Here is a 13772-nt window from a genome sequence, read left to right as displayed (position 1 = left end):
GCAGAAGACCCCACGGAGAGAAGACAGCAGAAGACCCCCGGAGAGGAGAAGACAAGAAGAGAGGACAGCAGAAGGGCGGACAGCAAAAGAGCAGAAGACCCCCGGAGAGGAGAAGACCCCGAAGAGCCGGATGAAGATTTTTAATAAACTTTCCAAAACGTCTCCTGTCCTTATTTACATACACTATCTTTTATGGGGTGAATGGGTAGGGGTACAGTGTACCTCAATACCCATTCACACAGGGAGGGGGTCCGGGATCTGGGGGGCCCTCTTGTTAAAGGGGGCTTCCAGATTCCGATCAGCCCCCTGCCCGCAGACCCCCACAACCACCGGCCAGGGTTGTGGGGATGAGGCCCTTGTCCTCATCAACATGGGGGCAGGGTGCTTTGAGGTGGGGGGTGCAGAGCTCCCCCTGCCCCAAAGCACCAACACCCCCCCATGTTGAGGGCATGTGGCCTGGTGTGGTCCAGGGGGGGTGGGGCCGCTCGCTCGTCCCCTCCCCTTTCCTGGCCTGCCGGGCTGCATGCTCGGATAAGGGTCTGGTATGGATTTTGGGGGGGACCCCACGCCGTTTTTTCGGCGTGGGGCTACCCTCAAATTCCATGCCGGACCCGAAGGGCCTGGTTTGGAACCTGGGGGGGAACCCCACGCAGTTTTTTTTCCCATTTTTGGCGTGGAGTTCCCCCTCAAGATTCTCACAGTGCAGGTCGCGCCGCAAGTCGGATCCGACTTGCGGTGCGACTTCCATTCAAATCAATAGGCTCCCATAGGGAACCATTGATTTTGAATGGAAGAAAAAAAACGTATAACGTGGCTGAACGTAGGTTCATCACGTTCAGTCACGTTTAGTCACGTTCGGCCGCGTTTCTGCGTTTGAAACGTCGGGAAACACACGTTCGAACGCAATATAATTGCGTTCTAAAAAAAGTCCCTGAACGCAACTGCCTGCAAATGACTGTAAACTACCATGTGTACATGGACAGATAAGATAACATGGAGCTGCGTTCAGGGACTTCTGAAAAAAACGCCCAACTGCTCCTAAACGTCCATTTCTAGCGTCCCGTGTACATGGAGCCTTAAAGAGCAGAAGCTACCCTAAATGAATTCACTTATCCTTTGCGCGAGTGATTTTCAGTTCTTTCTTTGATCACAAAAGTCTAAGGTCCCTTAAGAGGACATGTGGCCAGTCAATGCAGTTGGACGAGAAGCGGTCTAACATTAAACTGAGTAAGATGTTCTTTACTGTCAGAGCAGTAGGGATGTGGAACTTCCTTCCACAGCTAGTTGTGTCAGTGGGGAGTGTTGTTAATTTAAAAAATCTTTTAGATAGGCATCTTAGCAAACACAATATATAGGGATATGGGTAGGGATGCACCGATCCGATATTCGGAACGGATATCGGCCCCGATACGGGCAAAATAGCTGGATCGGGGGATCGGTAAAATTAAGAGATCCACGGGCCGATCCGGTTTTGCTCTTTACATAGCATGTGAGGGAGCAGAGAACAGCTGTCAAAGAAAAAAAAAAAAAAGAGCCTCCTGCAAATGCCTTTCAACTCTCCCAGTTAAGTAAACACAATGATTACAATGTATCTTTTCGTTCAGTCTGCCAGAGGAGGGAAGTTTAACCTCTTAAAGACTAAACCCATGACATTTTAGATTTTGAATGCAAAATTGTTATAAGGTATCTGCCGATACCGATCCGGAAGTATTTTTTTTTTATAAGCGTACAAAACAGTACTTCCGGATCGGACTCGGGATCGGTGATTTCACAAAGCAAAAGAAGAAAAACTACCACAAGAGGACACAGTTTTAAATTAGAGGGGCAAAGGTTTAAAAGTAATATGAGGAAGTATTACTTTACTGAGAGAGTAGTGGATGCATGGAATAACCTTCCTGCAGAAGTGGTAGCTGCAAATACAGTGAAGGAGTTTAAGCATGCATGGGATAGGCATAAGGCTATCCTTCATATAAGATAGGGCCAGGGACTATTCATAGGATTCAGATATATTGGGCAGACTAGATGGGCCAAATGGTTCTTATCTGCCGACACATTCTATGTTTCTATGTTTCTAAGATCGGGATCGGGACCAAAAAAGTCAGATCGGTGCATCCCTAGATATGGGAGATGGTATTGACAAAAATAAACTCTCATTCACAACCACACAGGTCGATCTGGATGGACCAATACCAATTATGTAACTATGTATCTTTGTAGTTTTGTTATTGGTGTATACATATAGATTATCCCACATTATTCATCAGTAAGGACATAAAAGTCATGTATTGTAATTGTAGGTCATTATTGCACCATCAAAATAAAAAAATTACCTGCCAATTTGCTTCTGTCTTCTCCAGCAACAACAACAATCCAGTCCCTCTGGATGGTAATGCCCATAGCTGTGCTAGCTAGATTTGCAATATTTGCAATTGTGATGACAAGGATATAGCACAGAGTCTACAGAGTCACAAAAGAAAAAAAAAAAAATAACTTAACATATAATTCATCTATGAAACCACAGTTAGCACTTACACCCTGATTGAAAATACAAAGTAGAAGAAAGTATATTTTTCCATTAAAAAAAGCTTATTTTACTACAGTCAGTCTGTAAAACAAAGTAATGCAGATTTACTATAGGAATTGGAACTTTTCACTTCAATTATTCAATCCAAAAAGCTTTCCGTCTAGTTGCTTTATTCATAGAAGTCATACTACAGCTTCTATGATTGGAGAGCGATCTATGAATGGAGGATGGATGGGGATGATTGTTAGCTCTGCCAAATGCACAAAACTGATTGAACACATTCCTGGTGAAGTATTACACATTTTTTTAAGGGTCAAAGGGCTCTTTCACACGGGCGATCCGATCAGATCCGCCTGTCAGTTTTTTAGGCGGATCTGATCGGATCCTCCATGCAGCTCTATGGGGCAGCGGATGTCAGCGGAGACACCTCCGCAGACACCCGCATCCGATCCTGTGCGTGAAATCTGGACGGATGGAAACCCTATTTTTCCATCCGTTCAGTAATCGGATTGGATCGGATCTGATGAGAGCGGACAAGCGGTCCGCTCTCATCCGATCTCCCATAGAGGGCAGCGGGGGCTGAGACACCTCCCTCTCCGCTCTGCAAGCAGAGACGGAGCTGTCATCCGCCGGCTCAGCGGGGATCGCGGATCGATCCCTGCTGAGCAACACGGATCCGCCTACGGAGGCGGACTGTGTGAAAGAGCCCTTAGATATATTATACATTTATTTGACCTCCAGAGCCAGTATAAACTCCTCTCCCCTAAGCAGAAGGTAGTACCGATGCTATCTGTATGACAGCCACCGTCTTTCTGCCATGGTCTGGCATGCCTCCTGCTGCGTAAAGAACTAAAAGAACACTAAAGAACACCTAAACGAAACACCTAAACAGAACAAAAGAACACCTAATGAACTAAAATCAGCAGGGAAAATGAGAAAAGATGTATTATAAAATAACATAAAGAATATTTAAAACCAACCAACAGCCATCCTTGATACATTGACAACAGTTCATTCTTGTACAAGAAGACCACCATCAAGATGATGCCACAGATAATAACAGAGACGTTCTGCACAATCAGCGAAGTCTGTGCCACTACAAAATAAGGAGAGAAAGCAGACTGAATCTCTGAAAATTTTAACCATTTTATTAGTAATCTAAAAAAAACACATTAGTCAGACTTAAATAATATTAGGTTAAGAATTTTCTTGATATTTCTTTTATTTTAAGTCTGAATTTTCAGTCTTAAATTGTTATACTTGTGTAGGCTAACTTAAACTGATTGTCTACTGCAGTTTACACCAACAATAGTCACCACCTGTCTGTGATAATCATTGATGTAATCTGCGGTAGACAGTCGGTTTGATAAATACCGTATATAATGTGTGCATATATATATTTATATATATATTCTTGAATCTTTACTCCTGATGAAGTTTTCATTGTTTTAAATTATGTTTTTATATTGTAATTGTAAATAAAAACTTGTAATTTTAAGTATATGTTGAATTTTTTGCAGTAATAACATATTGACATCTCAAAACCCCTTATCTATTTTCTAAGCAAGCATAGGGAGCATGCACTCTGAAAGGGGAACAAGTTCTACTCCTTTAGTAAATCCTCCCCTTATCTCAAACCTTCTATGCAACAGTGTCAACAAAAAAGTATTTTTAGAAGTAAATGTAAAGCCCATTTTTTAAAAATTGTTTTAGTTCTGGATCAAGATTAATTTTCTTGAAAGTTTTTACAGCTACATCCCCTGAGACTGTAGCAGTGTAGAGAGAAAATATACAACCCTGAGAATGGTAGGTGGGGAAATCTCTAATGTGGAAAAGCTCTGAAACCTGCTGAAATGGTACTTTGGTCCTTTCCTTTGCTCCAGAACAAAGAAAATAACTCACAAGATGAAATTTCCCTGTCCAATAAGAATACATTTGCCATTGCCTCTTAGTAATTAGGAAACAACCAAATAATTGTAAGTTATACTCAAATACATGTGGAATCAGGTTGTCCACTTTGAGCCAAAAAAAAATTGATTCCATTTATTTGTTGAAAATTTAAAATAATTTAAAATAATCTAAAATGTTAAATAATCAAATACCCAAAATGGTGGTTTTGATCAACTGCAAGGAGATTGGATTGCTTTTGCCCCAATTAAAGCTAGAGGAAAAAAAATACTTTAATTTTTAACTGTTTTCTATTCAATATTTCTATATACAGTAAACCCCCCTCTATCGCGGGTGTTACGTTCTGGACCCACCCGCGAAGAGTGAAAATCCGCGAAATAGAAAGACCCTATTTAAATACAATCTAGGCATGTTTTTATGACTTTCACTGTACTTTTAAAAGCATTTTAAGATCTTTAAACACACTTTTAAAACAATAGAAACACATTTAAACACATAAAAGATACCAAGAGACAGGGCAAGAGCAATGGAAAACACAAAAACATTTAACAATGATTTAATTAGTAAAATAATATTAATAGGTCTTACAGAAAAAAAACGCAATATACCGGGACCGCAATATAACGGGGGTTTACTGTACTGTATTTAAGCTGTCAATTTATTGCCTGGTTTTGACTTTACAAATGACACAATTCTAATGGTTGATTGAACTTGTGTGTGGTAGATTGCACATGGAATAAATTCACTAACGGTTATCTTATGCGATATTTGTGTTTTTTATAGAAATATTGCATGCAATAATAACAGAGTCAATTCATGCAAGTAAAGAAATTTGCGGTGAATAGTGCAAATTCTTGTGAGGTAAGTAATGCAAAAAAATTAGAAAAATCATAAAAGTCAAAGCACACATTTGTTATTTATCTCACGGTATAGACGTTTTATTGTTTAGGAATGTACAAAATAACAATGAGAGGAACTCTGCACTGGCCATTAAGGTAAAAGAACACAATGAGTGTGGTAATGTTACGCCCGTATCACAGTAATGTAAATAATTTGTAACATTGAAATAGAGAGAGATTGTTCTATTAATGAAAGCACACAAGAATGTTTTAGTTTCACAATATTTCTGTGTGCTTTAATTCACAGAACAATCTACCTTTGGTACAGTGTCAGCCTGTGGGGAAAAATAAATTGCAATAAAATAATGTAAAAAACTGTAAAAATGCTAAATATTGCAAACATATATATGTAATTTATTCTTCAAACAACACAGATTTTTTAGTAAATGTATTGCATTTTGAGATACACACCACATTAGGTATTTTAGGACAAACCGGTTACTTGTCAGCAGTCCCGGTCCTCTTCCTTCCTTTTCTAAGGCCAAGAGGTGGATTTGTTACCATCTGCCTGGGACTCCTTCACCACATAGGGCCCACCAGCATTTATATGTACTGTAAGTGGATACTTGTCACCAATAAAGATATGTTTTATTACTGATTGGAGCCTTTCTACTTTTCCTCCTGTAAGCAGCATATGGATGGCTGAGGTACACCTGTCAAGCTCCTTAGAAGAGACATTGATTGAAGAGGACCTGTTCCCGATAGATCGGATTGGTGGTGCAGACTTCATTTGTCCACTTAGGAGTAAACTTTATTCTATTTTTGTCTAGATTCATGGACTTTGGCCCTTTCCTTTTAGTGTCAAGCTAATAGTCCTACCTAAGTCTGCCAGCTAGATGCATGTATCCACCAATGAGGCAACATCCTTTTTTTCTCCCCACTTGTGAGCCACTTCTACCTTAGCTCCTGGGCTTCTTTCTGCCTTCTCCCTCTTGTTTCAAGACTTCAGCTCAATTCACACATTTTATGGTTCTGACTTGGTGTTGATGTCTTCTATGGCCTTTGAAGCCCTGGCCGTAGAGACAAGGGTTTCACCTCTGTTGAGGTCTTTTAAAACGAAAGGACTTTACATCCTTTCATTATGATGAGCGTTTGCTTTCACAATTGGATGTTACCAATGACTGCATTTGCTGCACCTTTGTATACTCTTAGCCTTTGGACCCATGTATCCACAATTCCCTTCAAATAAAGTGTTTGTTTAATTAGATTCATGAACTTTGGTTGCTACATCAGTTTACTTATTTTGTCACTTTACAAGCAGTTCTGAGGCTCACAGAGGTGTGTTTTTAGCACAGTCCACTGTTTGTTCATATTATTTGCAATTCCCGGAGGAAGAAAATTTGTTGATATTGACGGAAAATTGCCAAGTGTAAAGCCAATTTAAGACAACAGCGCATATAAGAGAACCTGTATCGCAACATAAATAAAATTAACCAAAACAACTCTGTTGGTAAAGTTGTGTTTGTTCAGGCAATGTATCCTTTAAGAAGTTCTTCATTGTCTTTAAATTCCTTATCCAGGGTCGGGAGAACGGGAACAAGTTTGCTGGCCCCGTGGTCTCAGTATTCCCCCGTGGCTTTTACTGAGCCACCCACAGCCCTACGCTGATAGGGACAAGAAGTTCTATAAAGGAACCATCCTGTTCCTGCACAGGACAGTACCACATGGCTAACTGCATCTTCAGGAGGACTGTGGTGAGGAGCTGCAATGTTTGTATGTGTGAAGGGGAGGGGGGCTGCGCTGTTTGTATGTGCAAGGGGGAGGGGTATACAGCATGCAGACCTAGATCCTTATTAATTTTGCCACTTCAAGCCCTTCCCACTGTTACCACAGTTTGCCCATGCCCTTTGTTCATCATGGTGTGCTATGCATCTTGCTTCCATTTGCAGTGCCCAGAGATGCCTTAGTGTTACAATCCTTGCAATGCCCCTGGTGTCCACCTTTATTTGCTCTCTGGCCAGTCTGGTACTATTTGCAATCAGCAAGACTGGCAGATGTAGAGAACTAAACAGGGAGATCCTGCAAAATCAGTGCTCAGTTCTGGGTCCACGTGAAACCAGATTGGCTGTTCAGTGATGCTGAGACAAGCATTGTGGCAGCTGGGAGTGAAACCTATTACAGAAAACATTCACACACACTGAAAAGTGGAAGGGGGAGATTGTAGAGGGGCACAGTTTAGCATTATCTTCTTCCTCGGCATTGGATGATTTTGTCCCATCACTGCTCTTATTGACAGACACACTCACACACACACATATTGTTCACTTCAGTCTTTACCCCAAACAAGATAACAAAACTAACACCCATATCGAACACAAGTAGTAACTATATATCCATTTTGTTTTTTAAGGTGTTCTTCTTATAGTGTTAGTATTGCACACTAACTAAAAGGCAAAGGAATCCTAAAAAAAAAAAAAAAAAAAAAAAAAAAAGAAAAAAATCAAATATATTGTGAAAATGGTTGAAAATAAAAGCTGTATTTCTAGGGGCATTTAAACATCCAGGGACAGGTATCCCAAACTTGGAGCCATTGCTGGAACCCAGCAAAAGACAGCAGCTATGCTGTTTCTTGTCATGTTGGGCCCGAGGTTAAGGTTCAATCAGATCTGTTTTTCAATAATACTACTGTATTTGATTTAGATCCAATCAGAAATTATAGATTTATGTGCCAAATATACAGATGTCGCAAACTTGGAGCCATTGCTAGAATCCAGCAAAAGACAGCAGCTATGCTGTTGTTTCTTGTCATGCTGAGCCCAAAGTTAAAGTGGTTGTAAAGGTAAAGAACAATTACAGCCAGCTCCTCTGCTCTATTACTTGCTCATACACTGTGTAATTGTTTTTTTTAAAACAATGCCTGTAAATACCTTATCTTTGATGGCCAGTCACGAGACCTCCGGCTGTTCTATTCCTCCGATCTACGGGCTACAGAGGGAGGGGCCAAAATTCCCTCTGATGTCAGCCGGGGAGGTCATGTGACTGCTGTGACCGGCCAGAAGAGATCAAAGTTAAGGTATATGCAGGCTTTGTTTTACAAAAAAATTTACACAGTGTAGGAGAGATTACTATAACAGAGGTGCTGGCTGTAACTGTTCTTTACTTTTACTACCAGCTACTAATAGCGGCAGGAGGAGGGGCTGAGAGGGGGAGAGACACACAAAGGAGCTGACAGGCAGGGAGGGAGGGGGAGAGGGAGAGAAGCAGGATGTACCCTGATGTAATCAGCAGCCGTAATTACCCTGGTCAGCACACAGAGGGGGACACAGGAACAAGCAGGATCAACCAGGTTTTTTACAGCTTAGAAAGGGGCATATTAGACAGCACAAACACTGTGTTGTTTAATCTGCTATAAGGGAACTGGATATCTCTTAATTTACACCAACTTTAAGGTTCAATGAGATGTTTTTTTTTTTGCATATCTATTTCAGCATTTTTTTGGGGATTCAACCCAAATGCAAGAAAAAAAATCAGTTGATGATGTCAATAATACTACTGTATATGATTTAGATCCAATCAAAAATAAGAAATGAAACAACTGAATTGAAGAACAAAGTTTAATGCATCACATGTTAAAATCCAAATAAAAAAAAAGAGTAGGACCTTTTTCAAGCCACTATATGCGGTTAATGTAATAATATCATTCAGTATGCAATTACTTTTTTAATTCTTGTGCCATTTTATTTTTTTCTCCACATTTACATAAAGACCAAGCTGTCCAAAAAAGTGCCAGTTACACGAGTTAAGATACCACACATAACACTGCCAGGGTTGTTGCTATAACTGTTTAATCTTCTGCATGCCTTTTTCTAGGTTCAGATCTTCATCCGTCTTTATAGGCCTGGCTGCGCATGTGCTGGAGATAATTAATCTCAGCAGATGTTAAAACTGTAACCTGAGCTGCATGTGCACAATTCAATGTACATTGTGAACAAACAAATAAGTATAATATACATTATTTTATTAGTATTACGGAATGTAAAAAAAGGACAGTTTTTTAATACAATTACCTCTAAGCCTTGGGTTTTTGTCTACCCAATCTCCAATTATGGCCCCAAGGAGAAGAACAGAGCCTGCCACCACCAGACCATAGACTGCAGTCAGCAATAAGCTGTTCCCATAGAGTTCTACCAGGAAGAGTGACACAGCAAAATGCCACATGCGATCACCCTGTAAGAAAACAAAAATAATAACTATAAAAGCTGTAGCTAAAATGTTAGGGATTTTGTTAGTTTCTAGTGGCTTATTATAGGAATATAAATGGGAGTGAGGTTTCAAAAATAATGCTGGATGTACAATATACACAGAAAGGCATGCAGATCATAATTTACAAAGAAAACATACTATTTTAGTAAAACAGTATTTTAATATGATTTAAATATCATTTCTTCTGTACAAATCCAGAAACAAAAAGTTTATTATTCATGTAAAATTTTGTTGATAGAGAAATATAATTTCTTTCTCTATGCTTGTGTGGTCAGCATGTACATAAACATAAAACAGTATCCTCCCTCGTCACATTCTTTATAATTCAATAGCTCAGTGTGAATGTTTTAGGACTTGATCACTGAGATATATACTGAGATATACGATATATATATATATATATATATATATATATATATATATAAAACAGAGTTTAAAAAAGTGTGGAAACATTGAAGAACCCACATACAGTATATTATAAATCACAGATGTGTATTAAAACTACAGATTGATCAAAAAAGTGATGCATGTTCAAAAACAAAAAGGTGAGCTTATTATTCAGTGTCATCATTGAAATATATTTAACATAAGGCCTAGAATATGGTGGCAAAATGTTCCTTCAATACCACAACTCTTGAAGCCGCCTACAAAGTTCTCCTGCGGTGGTACTGTGTCCCGGCTCGGATTGCTCATGCCTATCCTGGTAGTAGTGATAGACGCTTTAGGAATTGAGCTCAGCATTCTGCATATCTAGTGGTCATGCCTACATTTGATAGGCTTTTGGTCAAAGGTTTTTGGCCTACTGCAAACATTGTTTCATGTGAAAGTTCGCAAGGACATAAGGTTGGCTTTCCTACATTGTTCTATACCTGGCCTTTTTTTCGCAACTCAGCAGAAACTGGCTTCCTACCTTTTTATCTCTGCCAAATGTACCATAGCTCAGGCCTGGAAGAGTTCTATGGTTGCCTTCCTGGGTGTGAAAACCCGGTTGACCACTATGATGGTCAATAAACAGATGTCCAGTATTCTTAGATTCACACCCAAAGTTTTCAAAGTCTGGGAACCCTAGATAAGCTACTGCTTCCCATCCTTACCTCTGATCAGTTATGGCCATTTATAGGTGTTGCCTGTGCCGGTCCCAAGTATGTGATACCTTTCTCCCCCTTGCTCCTCTCTCCTTTCTTGTTTTTCCTCTCTCTTCCCTTCTAACTTTTTGTTCTTCTGTTCTTTAACCAGATGAGACTTGTCATTGGGGATTGTTACCCCTTAGAGGACAACTTGGCAAAAATAGCAATGTTTGGGCTGACCTACTGCCCCTCTTTGGTTTTGGCTAGTCCTTTGCTGATTTATTATTATACATTGCCTATTTGTACTTGTTCTTCAATGTGACTGTTTAGCCCTGTGTGGGCAAATTGTGGGCTTGTTATGTTTATTCTGAAAATTCAATAAATACGGTATTTAGAAACAGAAATATATATAACATATACTGTATGTTAAAAAGTCCTATAAAAGTGCTATACTTGCATAGTTCTCTGTAATGCAAGCTTGCAAGTATCCAATCATTGACATTTTTTAAGTTACGATATGCTAGGTTTAATTATAGGAGGGACTGCTATCTTTAATTGATATTACTCACATTCACTAGGCAGCCCTAAAGTGGCTAACTTATAAAGAGGTGTGACGTTCTGATAGGGAGTTTTGCTAGCCTGGATGGAAAAATGCATAAAGTACTCTTTGATCTTTATGGTGATGTATCTCCCAATAGATTAAAATACTAGCGTATTGACATATATTTTCAAAAAGACATTTATCATGCTGCAGCAATTGGAAATATAAAATGCATGATAATACTGGCGTGAATTTTAACAGAGGCTATCTACAGAGTTCAACCCGGCGCATTTCATAATAGGCTGAAACTGTATATGAAAACACAATTTATTGTTGTAAACCTAGGCAGTTTGGGAAAATGTACAGTACGGTACAAAAGTTTTAGGCAAGTGTGAAGAAATGCTGTAAAGTAGGAATGCTTTCAAAAATATATATTTTAATTGTTTATTTTTATCAATTTACAAAATGCAATATGAGTGAACAGAAGAAAAATCGAAATCAAATCAATATTTGGCGTTACTTCCCTCTTGCTTCAAACTGCCCTGCCATACATGGATCGAAATTGCCAGTTTAGTAGGGACTGGCTGAATTTCATGTATGGGCAGGCTGATTGTACCCAGGTTGATCCATTGATAGACTTGGGTACAACCAGCCTTTAGGATTCGTCTACATGTGAATGCTGCCAGTGGCTATACAGTAGCCGCCAGCAGTAATGATTATATTCTTCCGGCTGGGAAGGCTCCTCGTGTGTGTATCAGTGGTGTTTGATTGCTCAGTTCTCACTGCAGAGCCAGCAGGAGAAAGATGCAGCATGGGATTGATGTTGCATCCACCTAGGTGAGTATAAATGTACTTCATTTGAAAAACTGGGTGAGGAAAAGCCATATTAAGGTGAGGTTGTGCTAGACAGTTTCATGTCACGTGCATGCACACAGGAGCCGCCATTCACAGCACAGGGCTCTGAAGAAACGGCACAGGCGGCTGTTCCTTCAGAGCGCATGTGCTGTTTTAATTCCTATTTTGTGTTCTTACAATAAACTTGGCTATTTTTAATTAGAAAGTCTTCTAGTGCTCCCTGGTTAGGGCACTGTAGTGGATACCGGTATCTGTTAGCCTGCTCCTGCCAGTGCTTTTCCTCATCACTGTGTGAAAGCCTTATCATAGGCTTACCTTTAGGTACAAGTTACAGAGGAACCTTTACTTCCTCTTTAAACCCAGGTGAATCGCCATATAAGCGATTATATGCAAGATATCACTACTGGCACAGAATGGATTTGTTAATGGACATTTTTTTTGATAACACTATTCATTTTTGGTTTGTTACACATCACTGGTGGTGTCAAATATTTATGGTTTGAATATTTGGGTTAATGTTGATTTGAGCACTAATAATTTACGTTTTGGTTAGCGCAGATATTCATAGATTTATTTGATAGGTTAAACAACTATTGCAGAGAAATCATGGAAAAATGCAGACAATTGTATCTATATCAACAGACAATCCAATCACCACTGGACACAATCCTTCATATTGAAAATGTCTCTATTATAATCAGCATCTATTATTGATCCTGCAGAGGCTTCCATGGTTGAATACTGGATGAGCATACTATGTTTTCTGAGGGTCTGACTGTTGGGAAATAAATACGTTAGGACTGGCAAAAGTCTTCAGAGGTTAATTATGAAATCCTTCGAGAGCCAATCTTATCACCTGGCACTATCAATATGTTTTGGGGAAGGATATTAGTGACACTGACAAATCCTGTCAAGAATGAATATCTAAGGGGGAAAATATGTAGCATCAACAAAAGGACTTCTAACTTGCCCAATCAACTGTTACCAAACACAACAGTCTGTCATCCAATGCAACCAAAAAGTCATCAAACTTCTATATGTACCTTAAATTAAAGAACATAAGACACAGCTGTTCAAACCTTTTGTAGGAGAATAAGACATTAAACCTAGACTCTATGAAGATAAAAAAAAGGTAATGCAGTACTTCACCCACTGTTCCCACTCTCATCTCACATTGACCATGCCTTCCTCCACAGATGCTCCCTCCTGTTGGCCACATCAGTGCACATTCTTTTAGTTCAGTGGTCAGAACACCACTGTTCTTAAAATCTGTAGATCAATCCTCCACAAACTGCCCACTTCTCCATGGACAGTGAACAATTCCTTACTCACATTTGAGCACATAGTCTAAGACCTTCGGCTGAAGTCCACAGATTGATTTAAATTACCTAACAACTAGGTTGTTCCTCTATTACCCAGAAAGAAGCCTTCAAGCCATTATTAGAGGCCACATAATACCACACATATCCAAGCACAAATAGGACATATTCAACAATAAGTGTCTGAATTAGAAACAGCTTGGTTGATCTACCAAACCAATACCACACAACCAAACTGTAAAATACTAGAGGATATCAGAAAAGGCTTAACCTTTGTCAGACTGTTCAAGCTGGATTTTCCCTGTGTTGGATGAAGCTAATTTTTTACACCAATTATAATAAAGCAGATACCATGTAGCTTACAAATTGTGAACATTTCCTACCAAACCCATTCCATCCTAACATTACACAACTGCACCAGCAACCTTAAAAATTATTGTGGAATTTAAACATCAC

The 13772-nt window shown here is 39.4% G+C and overlaps 1 protein-coding gene across 1 annotated transcript in view; it reads right to left on the bottom strand.

Annotated features, from left to right (window-relative positions):
- SLC40A1 (solute carrier family 40 member 1) overlaps window positions 1-13772 on the bottom strand; it is a 75593-nt gene that overhangs the window by 36353 nt on the left and 25468 nt on the right. Inside the window, exons 3-5 of the mRNA XM_082262020.1 lie at window positions 9339-9498; window positions 3505-3620; window positions 2331-2457 (exon numbers count right to left, since the gene is read on the bottom strand). Of these exons, the coding sequence (XP_082118146.1) occupies window positions 2331-2457; window positions 3505-3620; window positions 9339-9498 (403 nt within the window). The remainder of the gene's footprint in view (window positions 1-2330; window positions 2458-3504; window positions 3621-9338; window positions 9499-13772) is intronic.

Source organism: Pelophylax lessonae, assembly GCF_965119305.1.
Source record: "Pelophylax lessonae genome assembly, chromosome: 6".
NCBI classification, from domain to species: domain Eukaryota; kingdom Metazoa; phylum Chordata; class Amphibia; order Anura; family Ranidae; genus Pelophylax; species Pelophylax lessonae.
Note: the sequence above shows the minus strand (reverse complement) of the source record. Positions and strands in the feature narration are given on the sequence as shown.